Genomic DNA, 26,089 nt, shown 5'->3' with positions numbered 1-26,089 from the left:
TCTTCATTTGATCTTTGCACTTCAGGCTTTACACCTTATATAGTTTATGTCTACATTTTCTCATTTATTACTAAAATATGAAAAACGTTTCAGTTTTAACAATGTATTTTTTGGTTAAATGCACCTTTTTTGTTTAAAGACTACGTGCACTTTAGTTTGTATTGTTTAACGTATTTCTTTTTTATTGTAATGGTCACACTAATATAAAAACTTCTGATTATTTTTAAATTCATACGTTTCACTGGCTGCGGTGAGCTGGCGCCCTGCCCGGGGTTTGTTTCCTGCCTTGCACCCTGTGTTGGCTGGGATTGGCTCCAGCAGACCCCCCGTGACCCTGTGTTAGGATATAGCGGGTTGGATAATGGAAGGATGGATGGATGTTTCACTGGTTGTTATTTTAATTTGATTATTACTACTTTTAATCGTGATAATGCAGAGACATCAGGGTGTGACATTCACAGGTTGACAGACGTGAGAAGATGAGGTAAGATGTGCACTGGACTCCAGAACAGGATGTGCAACCACAGGTCGCAGGCATCAGAATAGTCAGGCATGAAATAATCGTGACTAATTGAAAAATAAATCTGAACAATTAGTCGACTACCAAAATAATCATTAGTTGCAGCCCTAGACAATACCATGTTGACATTCTGCCTCCCACCAGAAATGCAATATACTTGTGGTACAGGATTCTCTAAGCCCGCACTGTGCATGGCACCAGGCTTCTAGGACTCATTCAAATGGAGACTTTTAGTCGTGTTGCTGGTCAAAGTGAAGCAATTAGCAGTTTCTTTATATTTTTGACAGAGTTACGGTTGACAATAAAAACTGTTGCTTTCTAATACATTCTTTACAAATTTTGTTTCCTTTAAAAGGTCCTTATTTGTCCAAGACCAATTATTTACTTTAATTGTTGCAAAACATCTGTGGGTTGTAACCTATTAACTGTTCCCTGAAGAAGGCCCATCTCTTATATATATTTCTCTTCCGGTTCGTCCTGCTTCCTCTTCAAAACCGGTCCTGCCCACAAGCAGCCGACACGGAATTTCTCGATTCCTATTCGTCCTCTTCCAAACCCTTCCCCATGCTGTCTGCTGCTCCTCCTCAAAACCGGTCCCGCCCACACGCCGTCTATCAACGCGGTTTCAGCAGACATTCACACAATCCTCTTCCCGTTACCACAGGTACTTCTTCACCTCATTCCTGTCTTCCTGTCCAAGAGTACAACATTGGGACTCGAGACCAGCAGTGCAAACACTGTCATGCACTATACTGGCCTGCTGAGCGTAATACATCCAACAAGTACTCGAGGTGCTGCCATGACGGTAAAGTAGTTTTACCACCTTTGCAGGAGCCACCTGTGTCTTTACAACAGTTTCTTACACAGCAAACATCAGAAGGTAAAAATTATCGTGAACACATTCGAGAATACAATTCTTCTCTAGTGTTTGCTTCCATGGGTGCACAGATAACTCAACCTCCTGGCCATGGACCATACTGTTTTAAAATACACGGGCAAATTTATCACCAAATCTCTCCACTATACGCTAACACTTCTACCTCTCCAGGATATGGACAGTTCTATGGTTTTGACACAGCACAAATTACTGAAGTACGCTTACAAAGTAAAGCAAACTCTGCATGCAGCGATAATGTACTTCTCCAGCTAGATCCCATGCTCAGAACCATCAACCCCTTCGCTAAATCATACAAACACATGCATGAAATCGCTCAGTCCAATCCAACAGCATCTGTACGAGTGGTTTTGAAGGAAAACCCTGGACAGGATTTATGACGATACAATGCCCTGACATGTCACACCGATGTTGCAGCGATTTTCGTCAAGGAAGATGGCGAACCCCCTACCGAAAGGGACATTTGCATCTATCCCAGAGGCAACTCCTGTAAACAGATTTCCACGCTCAATATGAATTGCAATCCTATGGTTTACCCACTTTTATTCCCTTACGGAGACATTGGCTGGCACAAAGATTTACAACATGTTCACGATAAAAGATCCGCCAAACGAATCAGGCTTACTCAATGCCAATTTTATGCGTACAGATTATCAATGAGGAATACACTTAGTATTTTGCACTCCAGCAGCAAACTATTCCAACAGTACGTTGTAGACGCATATGTTAAAACAGAGGGTGCGGGACTCAACTATCTCAGATTACATCAACAAGATCTGCACGTGGAACAATACAAAGGACTATCAGACACAATGTAAGCAAAGGCTGAAAATAACAACGTATGTGTAGGCAAAATGATCATATTACCATCCACATTTCCAGGAAGTCCAAGATACATGCAACAAAACTATTGTTGATTACGTGGCTTTTTCTACGGTTAGATCTTTCGACTCATTATCTGTCGTCTCCAGCAAAACACCTATTCACAACTGCGTCTTTCAAGAAGTATTTCTTTCTTCCTTTCTCACCGTTTTCCGTTCCTATTGTTACACCGCCATATGTTACGGTGGGCGTCGGATAGTGTATAATATTCTGAAAACCTTAACCTTAATTTCCTTTTTTTTTTTTTGTTTTTGTAAACCTAAACTTTAATTTTAAACCTCTGGGAGTTTACTGCTCGTCACCATTTTAGGTCATTCATTGCATTTCGACTAATTAAATTTGAGATGTTTAAAAATTTGACCAGTAGCGTATATATTTAGGTTTAACCAGGTTAAAGTTTAGTACAGATGTTTTAAAACACACACACACACACACAGTGGTACTGTTGAGCTGACATTCCTTCCTTTGCACATTTTCTCCTCTTGTATTTCGAGACTGATCGATATTAGGGAGTGTCTTTAACTGCATATTATTACCAGGTTTAACACTGAATATTGGAAATGTGTCAGTGGACAGAGGCAGTGGTGCAGTAAGAATTATGTTTCTGGACTCCTCTAGTGCCTTCAACACCATCCAACCTCTGCTCCTTAGGGTAAAGCTGACAGAGATGGGAGTAGACTCACACCTGGTGGCATGGATCGTGGACTATCTTACAGACAGACCTCAGTATGTGCGTCTCATTAACTGCAGGTCTGACATTGTGGTCTGCAGCACAGGAGCACCACAGGGGACTGGACTTTCTCAGGTCCTGTTCAGCCAACATACATCAGACTTCCAATACAACTCGGAGTCCTGCCACGTGGAAAAGTTCGCTGACGACACTGCTATCGTGGGCTGCATCAGGGCAGGAGGAGGAGTTCAGGAAGCTAATCAAGGACTTTGTTAAATGGTGCGACTAAAACCACCTACAACTGAACACCAGCAAGACCAAGGAGCTGGTGGTGGATTTTAAGAGGCCCAGGCCCCTCATGGATCATCAGAGGTGACTGTGTGCAGAGGGTACAGACCTATAAATACCTGGGAGTGCAGCTGGATGATAAATTGGACTGGACTGCCATAACTGATGCTCTGTGAAAGAGAGGACAGAGCTGACTATACTTCCTTATAAGGCTGGCGTCCTGGAAAAGATAAGATGCTGCAGATGTTCTATCTTCTACGCGGTGGAGTGCTGGGGAGGCAGCATAAAGAAGAGGGACACCTCATGCCTGGACAAACTGGTGAGGAAGGCAGACTCTATTGTAGGCACGGAGCTGGACAGTTTGCCATCCGTGGCAGAGCGATGGGCGCTGAGCAGACTCCTGTCAATCATGGAGAATCCACAGCATCCACTGAACAGGATCATCTCCAGACAGAGGAGCAGCTTCAGCGACAGACTGAGGAGACCCCACACTATGTGACTCTTCAATTCCCCCCCGGGGGAGTAAACGCTAACATTATTCAAAGATATTGTCTGTTATACCTGCATTGTTATCACTCTTTAATTTAATATTGTTTTTTATAAGTATGCTGCTGCTGGAGTATGGGAATTTCCCCTTAAGTATTAATAAAGTATCTATCTAATACTTGAAGTGTTTTCGTTTATGCTCTATATGCAAAAATGCATCTGTTACTCATTTACTCTTAACATCACAGGATGTTAAACACTTCTTTGGGTCTTCATGGATTCCTTTTAAGTGTTATGAAGTGTTTATTCATCTTTGCCATGTGACCTGCTAACAAAACGTCATTTTTGAAGTGGTCTGAGGTGGCTTAACTGAGAAACGTTTCTCTTGATATCACATATTAAGTACGAGACCGGTGAATTCTTCATATTAACAAGTCATTTTACCTTTATGTCAATGCACCGCACTGCGCAGACATGAATAACCGATCTACTGATGTTTTCCAAAAGTGTTATGAAGACCAAAAGAAACCTTTGTCAAAGTCTTGTTACAAAAGGAGTTAACGAGTAACTGATGCATTTTTTTGCAGTACCAAAACTAAAATGTTATTGAAAGTTTGATATAAAATGCTCTGTCCACATTTAAAGCAAATATGTGGTTTCATTTTGGATTTCAAAATGTTTTTGGGAGTGATATGAAATGTGACTTGCGAGCATAATTGTCCAAAAATGAAGTGGACTGGCACACTGTAAAAACCAACTGCGACATTCATATTCAAACGTTGTGCATATTTGAACGTACATGACGGCATGAGCCATAATTTTATGGACAGAATTTCGAGGCACAGCCAAGGGGTGGAAGGTGTCCAGTTCAGTGACCTCAGGATCCCATCTCCGCTCTCTACAGATGATGTAGTTCTGCTGGCTTCAGGCACACAGTGGGGCAGTTTACAGCCAAGTGTGAAGTATCCGGAGGTGTGGATACTCATCCCAAGTCTGAAGTCATGGTTCTCAGATGGAAAAGGGTAGAGTGCTTTCTCCGGGATGGGGATGAGGTGCTGCTTGAGATTAAGTATCTCAGGTTCTTGTTCATGAGTGAGGGAAGAAGGGAGCAGAAGATCGTCAGTTGGATCAGAGCAGTGTCTGCAGTCATGTGGATGTTGTACCAGTCAGTCATTGTGAAGAAAGTCAAAGCTCTTGATTTACCGGTCAATCCAAGTCTTTGTCCTCACCTATGGTCACAAGATCTTGGTAGCAACCAAGAGCCCTAAATCACAGATAAAAGTTGCAGAAATGAGTTTCCTTCACAGGGTGTCTGGGCTCAGCCTTTAAATACAGTGGAACCTCGGGTCACAAACGTCTCTGAACACATACAAATCGGGTTACGACCAAAAAGTTCGCCAAACTTTTGCATCTGTTCACGACCACACACTCGGGGGACGAACAAGCCAGTTTCCCTTCCGGTTCGTACGCGCCGATGATTTCCGCACATGTTCGGTCTTTCCCTGTGCATTGAACGAGCAAGTGAGAGAGCGCGAGAGAGAGAGAGGGAGCACGAGAGAGTGCGAGAGAGACACAGAGAGAGAGAGCACGAGCGAGAGAAAGCGCGCGAGAGAGTGAGTGAGAGAGAAAGCGAGAGAGAGAGAGAGAGAGCGCGGGAGAGAGCGAGAGCAAGAGAAAGAGAGAGAGAGAGAGAGGGAGCACAAGAGAGAGAGCGCAAACGAGAGAGAGAGAGAGCGCGAGCGAGAGAAAGCACGCGACAGAGTGAGTGAGACAGCGAGAGAGAGAGAGAGCGCGGGAGAGAGCGAGAGCAAGAGAGAGAGAGAGAGAGAGAGAGAGAGCGCCAGCAGGCAATTAAAGAAGGCAGTAAGGCCGAGAAGACAGTTAAAGAATGCAGCGGCTTGTTTTTAAAGAGACTGCAAGGTTAGTTTTCTCTGTTCAAGGTTTTCTCAGTGTTATTCATTGTTTTTAGTTTACTATTACGCTGTGCATTCTATGGTGTAATTAGCTACTTTTGTGCTTAAAAATCTTTAAAAAAATATATATTTACATACAGCTTGTACGGTCCGGAATGGATTCATTCTATTTACATATAATCCTATGAGGGAAATTACTTCGGGTTCCACTGTATAAGGTGAGAAGCAAAGACTTTCTGGAGGAGCTCAAAGTAGAACTGCTGCTTCAACACACTGAAAGGAGCCAATTGAGGTGGTCTGTACATCCAACTAGGAGGACTCCACGATGCCTCTCTGGGGAGGTGTTTCAGGGATGTCCAACCATGAGGAGACCCCAGGGTTCACTGGAGAGATTACATCTTTCAGCTGGCCTGGGAATGCCTGGAGTTGGAGGAGGTGGTGGGGAAAAGGGATGTCTTGGCATCTTTGCTTAGACTGCTGAACCCCTGGGACCTGAACCAGCGCCAGAAAATGAATCGAATGGATGGCAGTATGAATATTCTAAATTGTACTGAAAATTCTGAATGCCTCTTCTCAGTGTCATACAACATCACCACACATCATTTCCACTTCTAGGAAGTAGTTCTGCAAAACTTACCATCCGTAAACAAGGATTACATCTTCATCACTAATCTTCTCGATGGCGTATTTTGAGATGGCCTTAGCAGCAAGATGAATCTTTACTTCAATGTACTTGTCAATGGATTCGTGTAATTGCACTTTTGCCTAGTGGTATAGAAACGAAAAAAAATATTAGTCTTTAAAAGATTCAAATTAGCACCATAAACAATTACAGATCATATTCAAAGGGCTCTTTTCACCTCTTCTTCTCTACTGTTACTAGGTATGTTTGAGATTTCTTTCTTGATAAACTTGATGGCATTTCCCATGCTGGCAGAAAGAGGGCGACACTGATTCAGAAAGCTGCAAAAAGAAAAACATTTACGTTACCGCTGCATTCTGGTATTAAACACCTAATGAATATAAAGCTTTAAAGAACAGACAGAATTCCCTTATCTTTAAGTTTAATCACAAACCTTTCATGTGGTACCTTATCAAAAGCCTTCTTAAAATCAAGGTTAAATAATAATATATGAGCCTCTCTTATTTTTGTTGCTTTCTCATAGGATTCCATCATATTAGTCAATCAATTGTGAATTTCCCCTTGGGATTAATAAAGTATCCATCTATCTATCTATCATGATCTGCCCATCTGCATCTGATTATTTGCTAATACACCTATTTCTGATATGTGATGATCAATGTTTTTCTTAATAATTTATTCCATTAATTTTCCTGTGATGTATGTTAAGGTTACTGGCTGGATCATCCCAATCCCACTTTTTATATAATGGGATACTTTCTGTCTTCCGGTCCTTTGAAATGTTCCCAGTGTACACAGAAAATACATGTCAAAGGTTTAATAAAAGTACAGTGGTGCCTCGGTTTGCGAGCAGAATTCATTCTGGAAAAGTGCTTGTAATCCGAAGCACTCGTATAGCAAAGCGAATTTCCCCATAAGAGATAATGGATTCATTCTACAACCCAAAAAAATTCATATAAAAATAATTAATAAAAAATATAAAGAAAAAATATGCAAAACAAATTAACCCGCACTTTACCTATGAGAAGAATCGTGGCTGGTGTGAGGGAGATGAGAGGAGGAAGGTTATTGTGTAGGATGACTTTCACTCTGACTAACAGATTCCCTGCTATCTGTTGGCTCACTGGAATCTTTTTTTTTTGTGGCTTTAACAAGGAGCCTCTCCAATGACAGAACAGAAAATTTAAAAAAAAAATGTTTTACACACTGTAAGGTTTCTAAAATCTTTTGGGATCATCCCAGCCCCGATTGGGACGACACACGGAAGAGCATCCCAAAGCAACCGCAGGCTCCCAGCGCTGTAGCAGTTCGCTGTACAAGTGAAACAGAAAAGACTGCGGTCACGCTATAAGCACCTGCCGTTGACGGGTGATGCAAGGAAGATTATGAATACAAGGGCACACTATTACTTAGCCACTAACCTGGTCACGACCCTGCCTGACTGCTGTGTCTGTGTATAGGAGAGCGGCAGATCCCGCCATAATAAATAACCGCGCCGTTCCTCTTTCAAGATAAATAAAGCTGGTGTCGCTAAAGTACTGAGACTCGCACGTTACAGCACACACACGTGGTCACAATGCTGTAATAAACAGTATAAGCTCGTACGGATGTTGAATATATGAGTGAGGCACGCCGACTGAGACCGAGCATGTGAGACGATTACTCACAATCCTGCAGTGAGATCATGTGACGCTCGGCAGACAATGCGTATACGTACTACTCGTATTGCAAGAACTCGCTCGTTTATCGAGTTAAAATTTATTACAAATTTTAGCTTGTCTTGCAAAACACCTGCAGACCAAGTTACTCGTAATCCAAGGTTTCACTGTAATCAATAACTTCCCCAAGGCTTTGTCAAAATTAACGAAATTTCCAGCAATTCTCAGTCGTAGCCTTCACTTACATAACTTTAGCCAGTCAGAATCAGTCGACGGGGCGATCTTGTGACGTGACATACCAATGACTGAGACCAGCATCTCTACAACTAGTTGGGATAAAAAAATCAAACAGGTCCGAGTTTCCCTTTGGTTGGAGGGGTTGGAGAGCTGATAACCAATGATAGTTCAGCAGAAATACAATTAAGTACAATGTATAAAATGCAACGAACAGGAACACAAGTGTTTTGACCTTCAAAAACAGATGAGAAGCTCATCTGTCTGATGTCTTGTGTTTTATGCACTAAAACAGATTAGAAAAAAGACAGTGGCTGAATACACCCCAGCTATTAACCATTCGTACAGCGGCGGTACAGTGCTACCTCCATCAGGCAGCACAGGGGCTGTGGGCGTTAGAAACAGAAGAGGAGCTCGTCTATCTGGCGTCTCGTACTTTACATACCAGAAATAAAAATAAAAGGGTAGAGATTGCTGCTGAGCTCACTGCATCTGTTAATCCTTCATACATCGCTGGCTTTGTCACACGAATGAGCTGGAAAATTGCCACATAGTTGGTAAATGTGACACGGGCTGCGACTTTCATTCGTGTAATTTGAAATGGTGCAGAGACGAGATCAGTGACTGCAATCAGCAAGTCTGACACAACTAATAGTCGTGTAATGTGATATCGGCTTTAAGCATTCCAGGGTAACGGTTATTTGATCCTTCATCCTATTTAATATGAGCAGCACTTCTCGTACTCCAAAACTTCCATATCAGTCCGTACCTGTTTTGTAGTTAATTTTATTTTTATTTCACTCTGTTTATTCCCGTTTCTAAAACTCCTCATCTCATTGACTGTTTTTTTTACTACTAAAATATTGACAGAAGCTCTTCTGGTCATCTTTTCCCTTTTATTTCTCTCCAACTCCCTTTTAACCTTCCTAATATTCTTTTTAACTGTTGCTCTCATTCTCTCAGAGGCCCTATGGTTAGCAATTGTGTAATCTGGCTTGTGAGCCTCATACAACTGTTTTTTCCTTTATAATTTCCCTTTTAGCTCCTTGTTTTACTCACCATGGAGTTCTATTTGACTTCTCATTACTTCTAAATTTTGAGATACGTTTGCCATGGAATAAGTGGAGTTTTTTTTAGAAAGCTTCTCACCTTATATATGGTTTGAGTTTATTGACCAAATCTCTTGACATTTCTTCATTCTGAGGTGTAGAGTAGTCTCGAATAACCTGTGGAAGAAAAAGCCACTCCAAATTCAGATTAACTAAACACTCTAAACAATAAAGAAATAAATTCATGAGTTGTTTCAATTCAGAAAAGCATTAGAAAGCAACACGGCTGCTGACTTGACTATTGAGCATCCACAGAGGACTTGACAGGAGGTTTAATGCTTCAGTTTTTGAAATAAGCATTTCTACTGTTACCTCTTTTACTAGCCTACTTTATGTAAATAATAGCAATGAAAGGATATGAAAATACTTATGGGGGGGGGGAACTGTCCCAAATGCAGAAAACATTATCATCATTTTTTGGCACCATGCACATGGATTAAATTAAATCAATTTCACTTTTAATTTACCGTATATACTCGTGGATAAGTTCTCCTGCGGATAAGTCGGTAGTTGATTTTAACGTATAATTTCTGGTATTTTATAATGTCGGTCGCAAAAGTCGACTGCGGAAAACTCACACAATTGGTCCAAGAGATTATAATATGCTAACGCCAACTTGAGAGAGTAACCACGGAGCACACGGCCTTTTTTTCCTGTGTGGGTGCAGCAATGTACTGTATCAGCATGTGCTCCTAACCCACCTCTCTCTCTCACCTATGTGACCACACGGTAATACCCAAACTATTCCGAAGTGACGTTTGCACTGATTTGTGTTTTTTGTATCTCACACTCTCATACACTTTTATCGTAAGAGCATCCCTTATCTACGATGGAACGTTTGATCAGAAGAGAATATGAAGCTGGTTTTAAATTAAAAGTTGTTGAAATTGGCGAAAGAAATTGGTACCTGCACTGCTGCAACAAAATTTGATGCATCTGAGAAACTGGTGCAAGATTAGAGGAAGCAAAAAGATTTAAATAAAAAATATTTAAGTGTCGCATTTTTAAACGGGCGTATAAATCGGGGTCTGCTTTTATGATCGATTTTTCGGGTTTCGAGACCCGACTTATACGTGAGTATATACGGTATGCTTTTCAATGAAACAATTATAAATCTACAGGGTGAATTTTAATTTAATTATTGGTCTGGTCAAAGAGGTCATACAGTATTTGAACTATAAATATCATATATGCTCGCAGAGAAGTTCTCCTGCAGATAAGTCGGTAGTTGATTTTAAAATACAATTTCTGGTATTTTATAATGTCGTCGTATAAGTCGAATGTGGAAAACTCAAACTATTGGTCCGAGAGATTATGATACGCTAATGCCCACCTGTGACAGTAACCACGGAGCACACAGCCTTTCCTTCTATGTGGGTGTGGCAATGTGTTGTATCAGCGTGTGCTCCTAACCCCTCTCTCTCTCTATTGTGCCTACGTAACCACACGGTAATACCCGAACTATTCCGAAGCGATGTTTGCACCGATTTGTGTTTTTTGTATCTCACACCCTCATACATCTTTATCGTAAGAGTATCCCTTATCTACGATGGAGCGTTCGATCAGAAGAAAATATGACACTGGTTTTAAATTAAATGTTGTTGAAGTAGCGAAAGAAATTGGTAACTGCACTACTGCGACAAAATTCAACGTGCCTGAGAAACTGGTGTGAGATTGGAGGAAGCAAGAAGATGTAAAAATAAATAAATAAATAAATAACAAAAAATAATTAAGTGTCACATTTTTGAATAGACGTATAAGTCGGGGTCTGATTTTATGATTGATTTTTCGGGTTTCAAGACCTGACTTATACGCGAGTATATACAGTATGCTTTTCAATGAAACTGAATTATAAATCTACAAGGTGAAATATAATTTAATTATTGGTGTTCGTCTTGTCAAACAGGTCATACAGTATTTAAAAAACTCAACTATAAATATTTTATATACTCGCGGATAAGTTGGTAGTTGATTTTAACGTAAAATTTCTGGTGTTTTATAATGTCGGCTGTATAAGTCGAATGTGGAAAACTCACGCTATTGGTCCAAGAGATTACGATATGCTAACGGCCACCTGAGAGAGTAACCACGGAGCACACGGCCTTTTTACTCAATGTGGGTGCGGCAATGCGCTGTATCAGCGTGTGCTCCTAACTTCTCGCTCTCTCTCTCTCACTATTGTGCCTACGTGACCACACAGTAATACCCAAACTATTCCAAAGCGACATTTGCACTGATTTGTGTTTTTTGTAACTCACGCCCTCGTACACCTATATCGTAAGAGCATCCCTTATCTATGATGGAGCGTTCAATCAGAAGAAAAAATGAAGCTGGTTTTAAATTAAACATCTTTGAAATGGCGAAAGAAATTGGCAACTGTTCTGCTGCAACAAAATTCGATGTGTCTGAGAAACTGGTGCAAGATTGGAGGAGGCAAGAGAAAAATAAAAAAAATCAAAAATTTTTGAATGGGTGCATAAGTCAAGGTCTGATTTAATGATCGCTTTTTTGGGTTTCAAGACCCGACTTATACAGGCGTATATACAGTGTACCGTGCGGCCGGGGCTCTTGCCCGGCTGGTATGCCTCCACGCTGGGAGGACTGGGGGAGCAAGCGTGGCCAGAGCGTTACCTCCCCCGGGATGCTAGATGGCAAACCCCCGAGTTGCAGTGGTGCCTCAGACTCCCACAGGGCTTCATGGGAGTTGGAGTGTGGTGCAGCCCTGTTGGGATCCACAGGCGCCACCAGGGGGTGCTGCAGATAGAGCTGCTGAGCCCTTATGGGCGGTTCTTCCACCACACCCGGAAGTGCTGCCAGAAACGAGTAATCAGGCACCTGGAGCACTTCCGGGTGCGTTATAAAAGGAGCCAGCAGCCACTACTCGGGAAGCCAGAGTTGGGAGGAGGAGCGACGAAGCTTGACCTGAGGAGTGAAGGAGCAGAAGGAAAAGAGTAAAGGAAGAGATTCATTGTTTGTGCTGTGCTTGTGCCGGGACTGTGTTATGCTTGTGGGAAACGGGGAAGGCATTTCCCACAAGGGAAAAAGAAAATAAAATTAAATCAAAGTGTGCATTGAACTTGTGTCCCACGCGTGTCTGCATTGGGTTAAGCTGGCAGTGCCAGCCTGTGGGGCCACAACAGTAAACCGGTAACAATATGCGAGTGCAGTTAGCTTATCAGAATGCTTTGTCCACATTCTTTATTAAGTTCAACTTGATTAAATATCACTGATTCACATTCAAGGTCAGTTTGTCCCTGTATGATCCCTTCTCTTTTCCTATCTCATTCTGCTTTTGTGAAAGCATTGCAAATTCTGGTAGTATATCACTACTACTTGTTACTTAATTTTATATAAACCAGTACAATCCTCTAAAGATGGCAAACACAACCCACAATGCAATATGGTGGGATGCATCACTCATTCCCTATAGAACATCCATATCCACCACCTGAGATCAACAGAAACCGTGTCATACATTCAACATTTTCACTCATTTGGCCGAACACCAAAGGTACCAGTTTCTGATATTTTTGGCTGAAGAGCCATTGCATCTTTAACTAATAATGTTTTTCTGAAAAAGTTGTTACTCTTGCTCAAGTTCCTAAACTTCAGCTCATCTTTAAGCAGAGATGGACATTCCGATGCACACCGATATCCAGTCATCCATCGGTTTCCCAAACCCGCTTACCCAGAGGAGGTTGGGAGTACGCATCCCCACATGATGAACCACCTCAAGATCCCAAATTAGGACCCGAGAGCAGCCATGCAGCGGGCGACACCTCAGCACCACACTTGTTCAAATGACTAGTAGTTAGGAAATAGCAGGTTGGATAATGGATGGATGGATGGATGGATGGGTGGGTGCAGGTTAACATCATACTCAGGACAGAGCAATTAAAGGTTAAGAGCCTTACTCAAGGGCCCAACAGAGTGGAGCATCTTCAGATTTTTGGTTTGTCAATAATATCATCACATACACTTTTATATAAAGTACAATACATGAATACATGAAAAGAAAAAATATATATATTGGTCAAGCAGATGCTACCTTACCCCCATTTCTTTATCAAGGAGCCCTGAAATGAAGAGGATTCGTTACCTGTTTGAAGGCATGAAGCAGGGCAATGCAGCGCGAGTTGGAGCCAGCGATGATTCCCTGCGAGTATTGAAGCCCCAGACGTACAATCGAAGGGTGGATGACAGTTGATGGAATGCTGTGAGAAACAGAACCAGAAGGGAGTCTGTATTTGAAATGCTAAAGCTGTTTACCGCTTAATCAGATTTAGCCAAAAGAAAAAAATATAGTAATAATAATAATCCTTTTCAGCTGCACACCTGATGAAGATTATACAGCCGAAATGTTCCATCTGACCTGAATTTTAAATCACATATTAATCAGATCACTAGGACAACATTTTTTCACTTAATACAGCAAAAGCTAGACCTCTTATAACATTGCAAGATGCTGAGAAATAAGTTCACGCTTTTGTTTTCAATCTGTTAGATTACTGTAACGCAGGACCACCCAAAAAAGACATCAATCAGTTACAACGAGTGCAGAATGGAGCTGCTAGAAACTTAACTAGGAAAAGAAAATCCAAGCACATCACACCAGTCTGAGCGTCACTACACTGGTTACCCGTGTCATTTAGAATTGACTTTAAAATCCTGCTGATGGTTTACAAAGCCTTCAATAATCTGCTCTGCCTCTCACCTTACACTCCAAATCGAAACTTTAGATCTTCAAATGAGGGCCTGCTTAGAACTCCAAGAGCTAAACTTAAAAGAAGTGGTGAGGCGGGCGGCCTTCTGCTGTTATGCACCTGAAATCTGGAATAGCTGACTGACAGAAATTCGCCAGGCTACTAGAGTGGAGTACTTTAAAAAAACTGCTAAAAACTCATTATTGTAACATGGCTTTCTCAGAGCTTCATCTTAGTTTAATCCGGATGCTCTGTATATTCAATTAATTATCATTACTATTCATGGTGCCTCCAAAATCCGTACTGACCCCTACTCTCTCTTCTGTTCTTTTTCCGTTTTTCTGTGGTGGTGACACCTAATCAAAGCACCATGATATCCTTACATTGATGGATTAAAGGCCAGAAGTCCACACGACCGTCATCATCAAGTCATTCATTCCATGTGAACCCTGAATACCATGAGGACTGATTGAGGTCATTTATGTTAGGTAGAATGCCTATAGGGGGCTGGCTGGGTGGTCTCGTGGCCTCAGAACCCCTACAGATTTTATTTTTTTCTCCAGCCGTAGGGAGTTTTTGATTTTTTTTTTTCTGTCCTCCCTGGCCATTGGACCTTACTTTTACTCTATGTTAATTAGTGTTCCCAAATGCTATTTCATTATTTATTTTGTCTTTTTTCTCGTTCTTCATCCTGTAAAGCACTTTGACCTACATCACTTGTAAGAAAATGTGATCTAGAAATAAATGTTGTATCTTTATCCATTTTTCCTTGTCAATGAAGAAACAACTGTTAAACCCCCCACTACTGCATATTAAAACCATCCAGAGCGGCAAGATAAAATATGCAGTACCCGTCACAAAATGGAATTTTCTATTCCAGTCTACTTTACCTCATCTGCTGCGTCAGAGGAGCCTTCCTGCTGTACTGATGCAGATGTGAGAAGAGGCTGACTTTGTTTCCATAATCCTTCCTCAGAGGAATCTGTAATCAAGAAAAGCAAAAACGTCAGTCTAAACATTTAGTTATAAAACACACGTGTCTGAGATGTTGTGAGCCTACAACCAGATGACTTGACTAAACCTAAAAGTGCAACGATTCTGTGTGACGTTTTATGTCATGCTTTAAATCAGGCTTATTTTAAAACCTACATATACATATATATGTTTGGTATCATCGTTTTCAGAATTTATCAAACTTTAATGCGATGTTGTTAGATATCCATCCATCCAGTTTCTAACCCGCTGAATCCGAATACAGGGTCACGGGGGTCTGCTGGAGCCAATCCCAGCCAACACAGGGCACAAGGCAGGAACCAATCCTGGGCAGGGTGCCAACCCACCGCAGTGTTGTTAGATATTTAGATTCTTATTCCATTTTTACATTATAAACTAAAATATCAAGAAAGTTGTGGGTTTTGTCAGTTAAAATGAATGGATCTTACAAATATTCATCAAGCATAGCGGACCTCAGTTTAACAGAAATACTCCAAATGGTAAAATAGTAAATATTTTATTCTCATTTCATGATTTTGACTCTGTTAAACAATTAAATTTTTCTTTTACATATTTATAGAATTTTGTAATTTTGACTCAAATTAATAATAATTTTTCTTTTCTACATTTATAGATTTTACTAGTATTCTGGCCATAACTGGGGGTTGGGCCCCAAGTATATATATATAATTTTTGGAAGGAGTGTTCAGTGAACAGGTTTTCTTTGCTTTCACAAGAGAGTTTTTCTTCTCATATTTAAAAGACATAAATGTAATTGTCATCTCTAAGCTGGCACGGCATGAATTAGTGGAGACGTGCCCTCTGTCATAGTCTGTCACCCCATCCTGGGATGTCTTTTGCCTTGAGGTCAGATGTTGCTAAGGTAAGGAGAAACCCTCTTGGTCCTTATTTAGAATAAATGGGATTCAGAAATTGACAGCTTAATGTTATCACAATCATCCAATAAATTACAAAATGTACTGTAGTGCGGTTTCCATCTATATTTAGCTACCCAGCAGGCTAGTGGTCTGCAATTCAATGCCTTTGCAAAACCATCAGCTTCCTTAGCATTGTGTTTACCCCTGGAAAAATTAACCACAAATGTTAAAAAAACAGATACAGTGCATCCGGAAAGTATTCACAGTGCATCACTTTTCCCACATTTTGTTATGTTACAGCCTTATTCCAAAATGGATTAAATTCATTTTTTTCCTCAGAATTCTACACACAACACCCCATAATGACAACATGAAAAAAGTTCACTTGACGTTTTTCCAAATTTATTAAAAATAAAAAAACTGAGAAATCACATGTCCATAAGTATTCCCAGCCTTTGCTATGAAGCTCCAAATTGAGCTCAGGTGCCTCCTGTTTCACCTGATCATCCTTGAGATGTTTCTGCAGCTTCATTGGAGTCCACCTGTGGTAAATTCAGTTGACTGGACATGATTTGGAAAGGCACACACCTGTCTATAGAAGGTCCCACAGTTGACAGTTCATGTCAGACCACAAACCAAGCATGAAGTCAAAGGAATTGTCTGTAGACCTCCGAGACAGGATGGTCTCGAGGCACAAATCTGGGGAAGGTTACAGAAAAATTTCTGCTGCTTTGAAGGTCCCAATAAGCACAGTGGTCTCCATCATCCATAAGTGGAAGAAGTTCGAAACCACCAGGACTCTTCCTAGAGCTGGCCGGCCATCTAAACTGAGCGATCAGGGGAGAAGGGCTTTAGTCAGGGAGGTGACCAAGAATCCGATGGTCACTCTGTCAGAGATTCAGAGGTCCTCTGTGGAGAGGGGAGAACCTTCAAGAAGGACGACCATCTCTGCAGCAATCCACCAATCAGGCCTGTATGGTAGAGTGGCCAGACGGAAGCCACTCCTTAGTAAAAGGCACACGGCAGCCCGCCTGGAGTTTGCCAGAAGGCACCTGAAGGACTCTCAGACCATGAGAAACAAAATCCTCTGGTCTGATGAGACAAAGATTGAACTCTTTGGTGTGAATGCCAGGCGTCACGTTTGGAGGAAACCAGGCACCGCTCATCACCAGGCCAGTACCATCTCTACAGTGAAGCATGGTGGTGGCAACATTATGCTGTGGGGATGGAACTGGGAGACTAGTCAGGATAAAGGGAAAGATGAGTGCAGCAATGTACAGAGACATCCTAGATGTAAACCTGCTCCAGAGCGCTCTTGACCTCAGACTGGGGAGACGGTTCATCTTTCAGCAGGACAACGACCCTAAGCACACAGCCAAGATATCAAAGGAGTGGCTTCAGGACAACTCTGTGAATGTCCTTGAGTGGCTCAGCCAGAGCCCAGACTTGAATCTGATTGAACATCACTGGAGAGATCTTAAAATGGCTGTGCACCAACGCTTCCCATCCAACCTGATGGAGCTTGAGAGTTGCTGCAAAGAGGAATGGGCGAAACTGGCCAAGGATAGGTGTGCCAAGCTTGTGGCATCATATTCAAAAAGACTTGAGGCTGGAATTGCTGCCAAAGGTGCATCGACAAAGTATTGAGCAAAGGCTGTGAATACTTATGGACATGGGATTTCTCAGTTTTTTTATTTTTAATAAATTTGCAAAAACCTCAAGTAGACTTTTTTCATGTTGTCATTATGGGGTGTTGTGTGTAGAATTCTGAGGAAAAAAATTAATTTAATCCATTTTGGAATAAGGCTGTAACATAACAAAATATGGAAAAAGTGATGCGTTGTGAATACTTTCTGGATGCACTGTATAATCCAGAAACATGTAAATACCAAAACGTCAACACAAATACAGCAGGAATGATCTGTCTGATGTCCACTGCTGTACAGATGCAGATTTAGCACACATCCTTCATGTGATGTTTGAAACAATAACTAATGGACAGCCAGACGTTACAATCGGGACAGGAGACATGCATTTCTTTGCACACTTTTCTGATGATATTTTTATTGTTGCTTGTGGGTGAAAGGTTAGAATGTCAGTGCCAGATTCATACAACTGAACGTGAACAGTGCTTTCTTGTCCTTCCACTTGACCGTAATCATTTTGCCTTTTTGCCACGCATCTAATTGCACCACATGAATTATCATGCGACTGAATTCGCCAAGTATATCACGGTGGTTCGGTCATATAGTGTGTGGCAGATGACCAGGGACCTTGCCCCACCGGGATGCCTGGAGAAGGGAAGGATGGGAAGAGGGGCAATATCTTCTCCGGGGTACAAGAGGGCAGCCCCCCTGGATTGCATAAGGGCCACAGACACAGAGGTGGGAAGCTCGACCCTGTGGGGGTCCATTGCCACCGCCAGGGTGTGTCTGGATGGTTCCAGAGCCATTGACTGCAGCACTTCCGCCACAGCAGGAAGTGCTACTGGATCAGGAACTACAGTAGGTACACCCGGAGTGCTACTGGGTGTAAGGGCCGCACTTCTGCCACACCAGGAAGATCATCACTGAGCACCTGGAGCACATCCGGGGCATTATAAAAGGGGACGCCTCACTCCATTCAGAGAGCCGGAGTCAGGTGGTAGTGGACAGAGCTTGCGAGAGGAGTGCAGGCGGCAGAAGGAAGGAAAAGGAAAAAGAAGGACTGTGAGCAATGTTGTTGTTGGTTTGGGCACTGTTTGGTGTTGTGTGCAGGAGAAGAAAATAAATGGTGTGTCCGGGCTGGTCTGTCACAAGTGCCATATGGAGCAATTTCACTATACGTGTCTGATGACCAATTCACACTGTCAACACCGTCACCGTACTTTATCCTGTAAAGCACTTTGAGCTATATAATTTGTATGAAAATGTGCAATAGGAATAAATGTTGTTGTTGTAAACTAAGTGAGCACCGAAACTTTATATAACCAACTCCAAATATAACAATGATGCACACACCCACACTCATCTAAACTGGGCCAGTTAACGATTACCAATTAACCAAACACGTATATCTTTTAGAGGAAGGAGGAAAACAGATCTCACACAGGGACAAAGTCCAAAATCCAAACAGACAGTCGCCAAGCAAAGTATCTGAATTCTGGACATTACATCCATGTGCCAACAGTGGTAAACACCGCACCACTGCTCTCATAATAACATTTATGTAGCACTTTTCTAGCTCCTCAATATTATTTACATAGAAAAGTGGGGAACCATTATAACCATCACCACTGTGCAGCATCCACCTAGATGATGTGACGGCAGCCATTTTGCAGCAGTATGCTCACCACTAGGGAATCCATTCCCGGGAATTTGGGAATCCCGGGCGCCCGGGATGACACAGTGCACGGGCATCTCACATGTGAACGGTTTTAGAACGACCGACACTTATTTTTAATAAAAATACTACAATATGTTGACACCAATAAAAGACTAACCTTATCTACAAGCAGTTCATGCTGTCATATAAGTGCATGTGTCTAGTTAGTTGCGGTAATAAGAGCATAGAAAGCACAACGTGTCCAGCATGCGGTGGTCCAGGCGAGAGTGCACATTCGTGCAGAGTAAGCCAACCGCTGACAAAGCACTCTCTGTTTCCACTGAAGTAGGTGGCACAGTCCTCAGATACTGATACACTTGTTCTAAACAACACCTATGCTTGCCATTGCCCTGAAACACCGCCATTTCAGCTGTTACTGATGCATCCAGTTTCTTGTCATCATTCTGTGATGGCAAGTTTCTTGGCACAGATAATGCGGATGCAACAAACTGACGCATTGCAATTTCAAGTTGCTGTTCAAAGCTGTTGTCTGACAGACGTCAATGAAGTCTGCCCCATCCCGGCATTCGTAAGCTGCAGAGTGCAGATTCCTCCCAGTCCACTGTGCTCAGTCTTAGTGGGAGCTGGGAGACTGACTGCTGCTGGTCTGTTGTTTACTGAATTAAATCGGCAACACACTACACCGTGGGCCAAAAAACCGTGCCACTTAATTATTTGAAACTATAACTGTTATTTGTTGATCGATTTTTACACATTTACACGCTATATATGCGAGCTTGGCCGTTCCCAGTTTCCCGGGAATTACAGCAGTTTCAATGTCTGAGAATCCCGGTAATCGGGAGCCCGGGAATGGATTCCCTACTCACCACACATTAGCTATTAGGAAATGAAGGAGTAAGGAACAGCGCCAGTTAGAAACAGGGGATGATTAAGGCCAAGGCATGCGATGGGCAATTTTGCCAGGACATTGGGTTTATGCCCTATTGCTTTCAAAAGAGGACCAGGGATTTTTCATGACCGCAGAGAGTCAGGACCTCAGTTCTGTGACTCATATGAAGGACATATCCAGACTGAATTTTGAAGGTAAAAATAATAGCCTCTAGCTGAGAGAGAGGAGAGGAAATTCTCTATGAAAAACGACATTATCATCTTTCTCTAAAAGAAATTGGTCTGTTGTGTTTAGGCTATTTGTTTCCAAATAGATATTTTGTTCAAATGCAGGGAAGAACCATAGGGAGGCCATTTGTAGGTAGAACATGTTGCCAAGTACAAGCAGTGTGTCTTCATTAGTGTGGCCAAAACATATTCAAAATGAATCATGTCAATGCCTGTAGCTTGGAAGAGACTGTAGGTTTTGGTTCAAAAAGTGGTTCCTAACCTTTTGTGTACAGTCGTGGCCAAAAGTTTTGAGAATGACACAAGTATCGTTTTTCACAAAGTCTGCTGCTTCCGTGTTTTTAGATTTTTTGTCAGATGTTTCCATGGCATACTGAAGTAGAATTACAAGCATTTCAGAAGTTTCAAAGGCTTTTATTGAGAATTACATTAAGTTTATGCAAACAGTCAATATTTTCAGTGTTGGCCCTTCTTTCTTTTTCAAGACCTCTGTAATTTGCCCTGGCATGCTGGCAATCAACTTCTGGGCCCAATCCTGACTGATGGCAGCCCATTATTGCGGAATCGATGCTTGGAGTTGGTCAGAGTTAGTGGGTTTTTGTTTGTAAACCCACCTCTTGAAGATTGATCTCAATGGGATTAAGGTCTGGGGAGTTTCCTGGCCATGGCCCCAAAATTTCGATGTTTTGTTCTCTGAGCCACTTAGTTCCCACTTTTGCCTTATGGCCCGGTGCTCCATCATGCTGGATTGTTCATTGATGGTCACCAGACTGTTGTTGAATGGTTGCTCTCGGAGGATGTTTTGTATGGAGGAATATCCATCCATCCATCCATTTTCTAACCCGCTGAATCCGAATACAGGGTCACGGGGGTCTGCTGGAGCCAATCCCAGCCAACACAGGGCACAAGGCAGGAACCAATCCTGGGCAGGGTGCCAACCCACCACAGGACACACACAGACACACCCACACACCAAGCACACACTATGGCCAATTTAGAATCGCCAATCCACCTAACTTGCATGTCTTTGGATTGTGGGAGGAAACCGGAGTGCGTGGGTTTTCTCCGGGCACTTCGGTTTCCTCCCACAATCCAAAGACACGGGGAGAACATGCAAACTCTACGCAGGGAGGACCCGGGAAGCGAACCCGGGTCTCCTAACTGCGAGGCAGCAGCGCTACCACTGCGCCACCGTGCCGCCCATGGAGGAATATTTCGGACAAAATGAAATAAATAAATAAATGCGTAAATAAATAAAAGTACTGTGAAATGTGAGCATAAATAAATAAATGTGTCATGAAATAAGAGCATAAATAAATTAATGTGTCACGAAATATGTTTTTTGTTGCTTATTTATTTATTTCATTTTGTCCGTAACATTCCTGCAAACTGTCATGAAATACGGCTTGAAATCAAACTGTCACTTTCACTCGTCAAAATTGAGAGGGTGGGCTCTAACACGCCCTCTAATTACTGATTGGTGAATCGATAGCACAAGAATTAATTAGAAAAATGCTTACTGCTGCCGATGAAATGGATTCTGCCGAAGATATTACGTATTTCAGAAAGAGAATTGAAGATTTATCGGAAGAAATTACAATGTTGGCAGCCCTTTTAGGCTCTGATATAGATGAAACTGTTTTTGAAATTATTGAAGAACAGGTGGAACAGACTCTACTACACTCCAGTTCAGGTGACTCAGTTCCCTGCTCTGGGCGTCCATCCTTTGACATTCCAGCTGAGTCAATAGAACATCTTCTGTTATGCGGTTTAAAAGTACGACAGAAATTACTAAAATAGATGAAGAACATGCCAGACTACCAAGCGAGACTCTACATAAGAGGAGGCAGGCTCTACATTCAGAATTAAACCTCTTGACAACTAAAGAAACTGAACAACTAATTTACAAATCCAGACATCATTATTATGAACATGGAGAGAAAGCTAATAAGCTTTTAGCGCAACAAATTCACAAGCAAGAAGTGCGCAACGCAATCTCGGTAATTACTAACACGAATGGAGATAAAATCATCGAACACAAAAATATAATGTGCACTTTTAGAGACTACTATAAATCCCTATATACTACTGAGTTTAAAGAAGACAATATACAATCTAATGCATTTCTGGATAAATTACAGATACCACAAATTGACGCTATTAGTGTGGAGGAGCTCGATAAACCTCTGTCATTATCAGAATTACTGGATGCTATAAAGTCACTCCAAGGTGGAAAAGCAGCAGGCCCTGATGGCTACCCTGCAGAGTTTTACAAGAAATTCTCCGCTCAGCTAGCTCCCTCCTATTAGCAACATTTACAGAAGCCAGAGATAACCAATCTCTTCCACAAACCTTTCGCCAAGCACTAATCACTGTCTTTCCAAAACAAAATAAGGACTTATTACAATGTGCATCATACAGACCAATTTCACTTCTGAATAACGACGTTAAAATACTCTCTAAAATCATAGCTAGAAGGATGGAGAAAGTGCTCCCCTCAATAATATCACAAGACCAAACTGGATTTATTAGGGGCCGACACTTATCTTCAAATCTTGACGCCTGTTTAATGTAATATACTCACCAACTAAATCAAACACCCCAGAAATATTATTATCATTGGATGCAGAAAAAGCATTCGACATGATTGAATGGAAATACCTTTTACTATTTTGGAGAAGTTTGGGTTTGGCCCAACATTTGTGCATGGATTAAATTACTGTATACTAACCCAGAAGCTTCAGTTTGCATCAATAACATTTGCTCAGACTACTTTAAACTAGAGCGTGGCACAAGACAAGGATGCCCTTTGTCACCACTGCTGTTTGCAATTGCCATTGAACCACTGGCAATACATTGTCGAAATACTGATCAGATAAAGGGGATTAGCAGAGAAGGACTGGAACAGAAAATCTCATTATATGCAGATGACATGGTACTGTATATATCGGACCCAGAAAATTCTGTGCCTGCAGTCTTAGCAGCACTCACAGAATTTCAAAAGCTCTCTGGTCTCAGAATTAATCTGAATAAAAGTGTACTCTTTCCGTGAATTCGCAAGCATATAATATTAGATTAGACACCCTTCCTTTTATCATTGCAGAACAGTTTAAATACCTCGGGGTAAACATCACAAGTAAACATAAAGCTCTTTATCAACAAAATTTCGTCGTCTGTATGGAAAAAATTAAACAAGACTTGCATAGATGGTCAACCCTTCATCTCACACTAGCTGGAAGAATTAACACTGTTAAGATGAATATTCTTCCTAAGCTCCTTTTTATTTCAAAACATACCAATATACATTAATAAATCGTTCTTTAAGCAATTAGATTCAACAATAACCTCATTTATTTGGAATTCTAAACATCCACGCATCAAAAGAGCGACCCTACAAAGACAAAAGGCAGAAGGCGGCATGGCTCTACCTAACTTCCAGTTTTATTACTGGGCAAATATACAGTCGATAAGAACCTGGACACAAATAGAAGAACATACACAGGCATGGACCGCAATAGAAGTAAAATCCTGCAGTACTTCTTTGTATTCCTTGCTTTGTGCTCCAATAAACACACGTTATCGGCAATACACTAATAACCCAATTGTGCTCCACTCACTTAGAATCTGGAACCAATGTAGAAAGCATTTTAAGACGGAGAAGCTTCTTTCTGTGGCACCTGCAAAAGAACCACCTCTTTCAACCCTCACAAACATATGCAGTTTTAATATCTGGAAAAATTTGGAATTAACTTGCTTAGAGATCTTTATATAGACAACGTCTTTGCATCCTATGAACAATTACATTCCAAATTTAACATTCCAGCTACAAATTTCTTTCACTATCTTCAAATCAGGAACTTTGTTAAACAGAACCTTCCAGATTTTCCTCATCTTGCACCCTCATCCACGCTGGAAAAATTATTGCTCAATTTCAAGGAGTTAGACTCCATCTCTACAATATATAAAATCCTTTTACAATCCCTTCCTTTCAAAGATCCAAGAGGACACTGGGAAAATGACCTCTCAATTAATATATCAGAAAAGGAGTGGAAAGTAGCAATGCAGAGAATTCACTCAAGCTCCATATGCATAAAGCATACAATTATACAACTCAAAATTATATATCGAGCACATCTGTCTCGACTAAAACTCTCAAAATGTTTCCAGGGCATGATCCAACCTGCGACGTTGCAACCAAGCCCCAGCCTCACTAGGTCACATGTTCTGGGCCTGCTCCAAATTAACATTATTCTGGACAAAAATTTTTAATTACCTCTCAGACAGTCTTGGACTCACAATCCCTCCTAACCCATTAACAGCTGTGTTTGGGGTTCTTCCAGAGGGTCTTAAAGTGGAGAAAGACAAACAAATGTGATTGCATTCACTACACTGTTGGCACGCAGACTTATTCTGATAAACTGGAAGAACCCAAACTCTCCTCTTTAAGTCAGTGGGAAACTGATGTGTTATATTATTTAAAATTGGAAAAAATCAAATACTCAGTTAGAGGATCTGTGCAGACTTTTTTCAAAACATGGCAGGATCTAATCAGTAATATTTTGAAATGATTTATAAAGCACAGAGAATTTGTTGATTTAGGTATTTTTAAAAGCCTTAAATTTTACACCGTTTGGCTTGCTCTCTCTCTCAAGGGTGGGGATCGATCTGTTCTTAGCATAATTCTTTTTTTTTGTAAAACTTGATTGCTATGTATTGATTGTAATAAAATTAATAAATAAATAAAAAAAAAAAAAGTACGACAGATTGCAGATCTATATGGTGTATCGGAGAAGACGATCACAAGGCGAATGAGCCAGTTTGATATACGGTAAGCTGAAACGGCTGTACTGTATTAGGTTAGGTACTTTGACATGGAATGCCCAAAGCAGCTCCAACTAATATTTTGAACTGAACAACTTTACCACTGATCAGAGCTGTACAGTTGTTTGAAAACGTAGCTGCGAATATGCAACTGACTTTATACTCATAAAACAAGGGTCAAATACTCAGTTCTAAAAGGGCCGCCAACATTGTAATTTCTTCCGATAAATCTTCAATTCTCTCTCTGAAATACGTAATATCTTCGGCAGAATCCATTTCATCGGCAGCAGTAAGCATTTTTCTATATAATTCTTGTGCTATCGATTCACCAATCAGTAACTAGAGGGCGTGTTAGAGCCCACCCTCTCAATTTTGACGAGTGAAAGTGACAGTTTTATTTCAAGCCGTATTTCATGACGGTTTGCAGGAATGTTACGGACAAAATGAAATAAATAAATAAGCAACGAAAAACATATTTCATGACACATTTATTTATTTATGCTCTCATTTCACAGTACTTTTATTTATTTATGCATTTATTTATTTCATTTTGTCCGAAATATTCCTCCATAGTTTTGGTCTCATTCTTTATGGCTGTGTTCTTAGGAAAACTTGTGAGTGAGTCCACTGCCTTGGCTGACGTGAAAGTCTCAAGATGCTTTACTTGTTAGCGTGACACAGGACTGACAGGAGCCGGTAGTTTTTTTCCGGATGCCCCAATCAATCAGAAAGGGAACTCTCATCAGAGAAAATGACTTTCCCACAGCAGTCCAATCCCAGTATATCAGTCTGTCCCGGATGTTTTTCTTGGCTTCTTTGCTGCTCTTCTTGACACCCACCAGGCCATCCTCTTAAGGCCGGAGTTATACTTCACGCGACGCGACGCATGCTGCAGCGGACGCTCCTGCTACACAAGCGTTGTAGTGTTTATACTTGCACGCGTACTTTACGTAAAT

The 26,089-nt window shown here is 41.4% G+C and overlaps 1 protein-coding gene across 1 annotated transcript in view; it reads right to left on the bottom strand.

The window, feature by feature from the left end:
• Positions 1–26,089, bottom strand: part of eif2b4 (eukaryotic translation initiation factor 2B, subunit 4 delta) — a 58,400-nt gene that overhangs the window by 8,412 nt on the left and 23,899 nt on the right. The window contains exons 6-10 of the mRNA XM_039749490.1: positions 14,892–14,983; positions 13,398–13,512; positions 9,339–9,415; positions 6,515–6,617; positions 6,292–6,419 (exon numbers count right to left, since the gene is read on the bottom strand). Coding sequence (XP_039605424.1) covers positions 6,292–6,419; positions 6,515–6,617; positions 9,339–9,415; positions 13,398–13,512; positions 14,892–14,983 — 515 coding nt within the window. The remainder of the gene's footprint in view (positions 1–6,291; positions 6,420–6,514; positions 6,618–9,338; positions 9,416–13,397; positions 13,513–14,891; positions 14,984–26,089) is intronic.

Source organism: Polypterus senegalus, chromosome 3 (assembly GCF_016835505.1).
Source record: "Polypterus senegalus isolate Bchr_013 chromosome 3, ASM1683550v1, whole genome shotgun sequence".
Taxonomy (NCBI): Eukaryota; Metazoa; Chordata; class Cladistia; order Polypteriformes; family Polypteridae; genus Polypterus; species Polypterus senegalus.
This window is presented reverse-complemented; position numbering and strand designations above follow the sequence as displayed.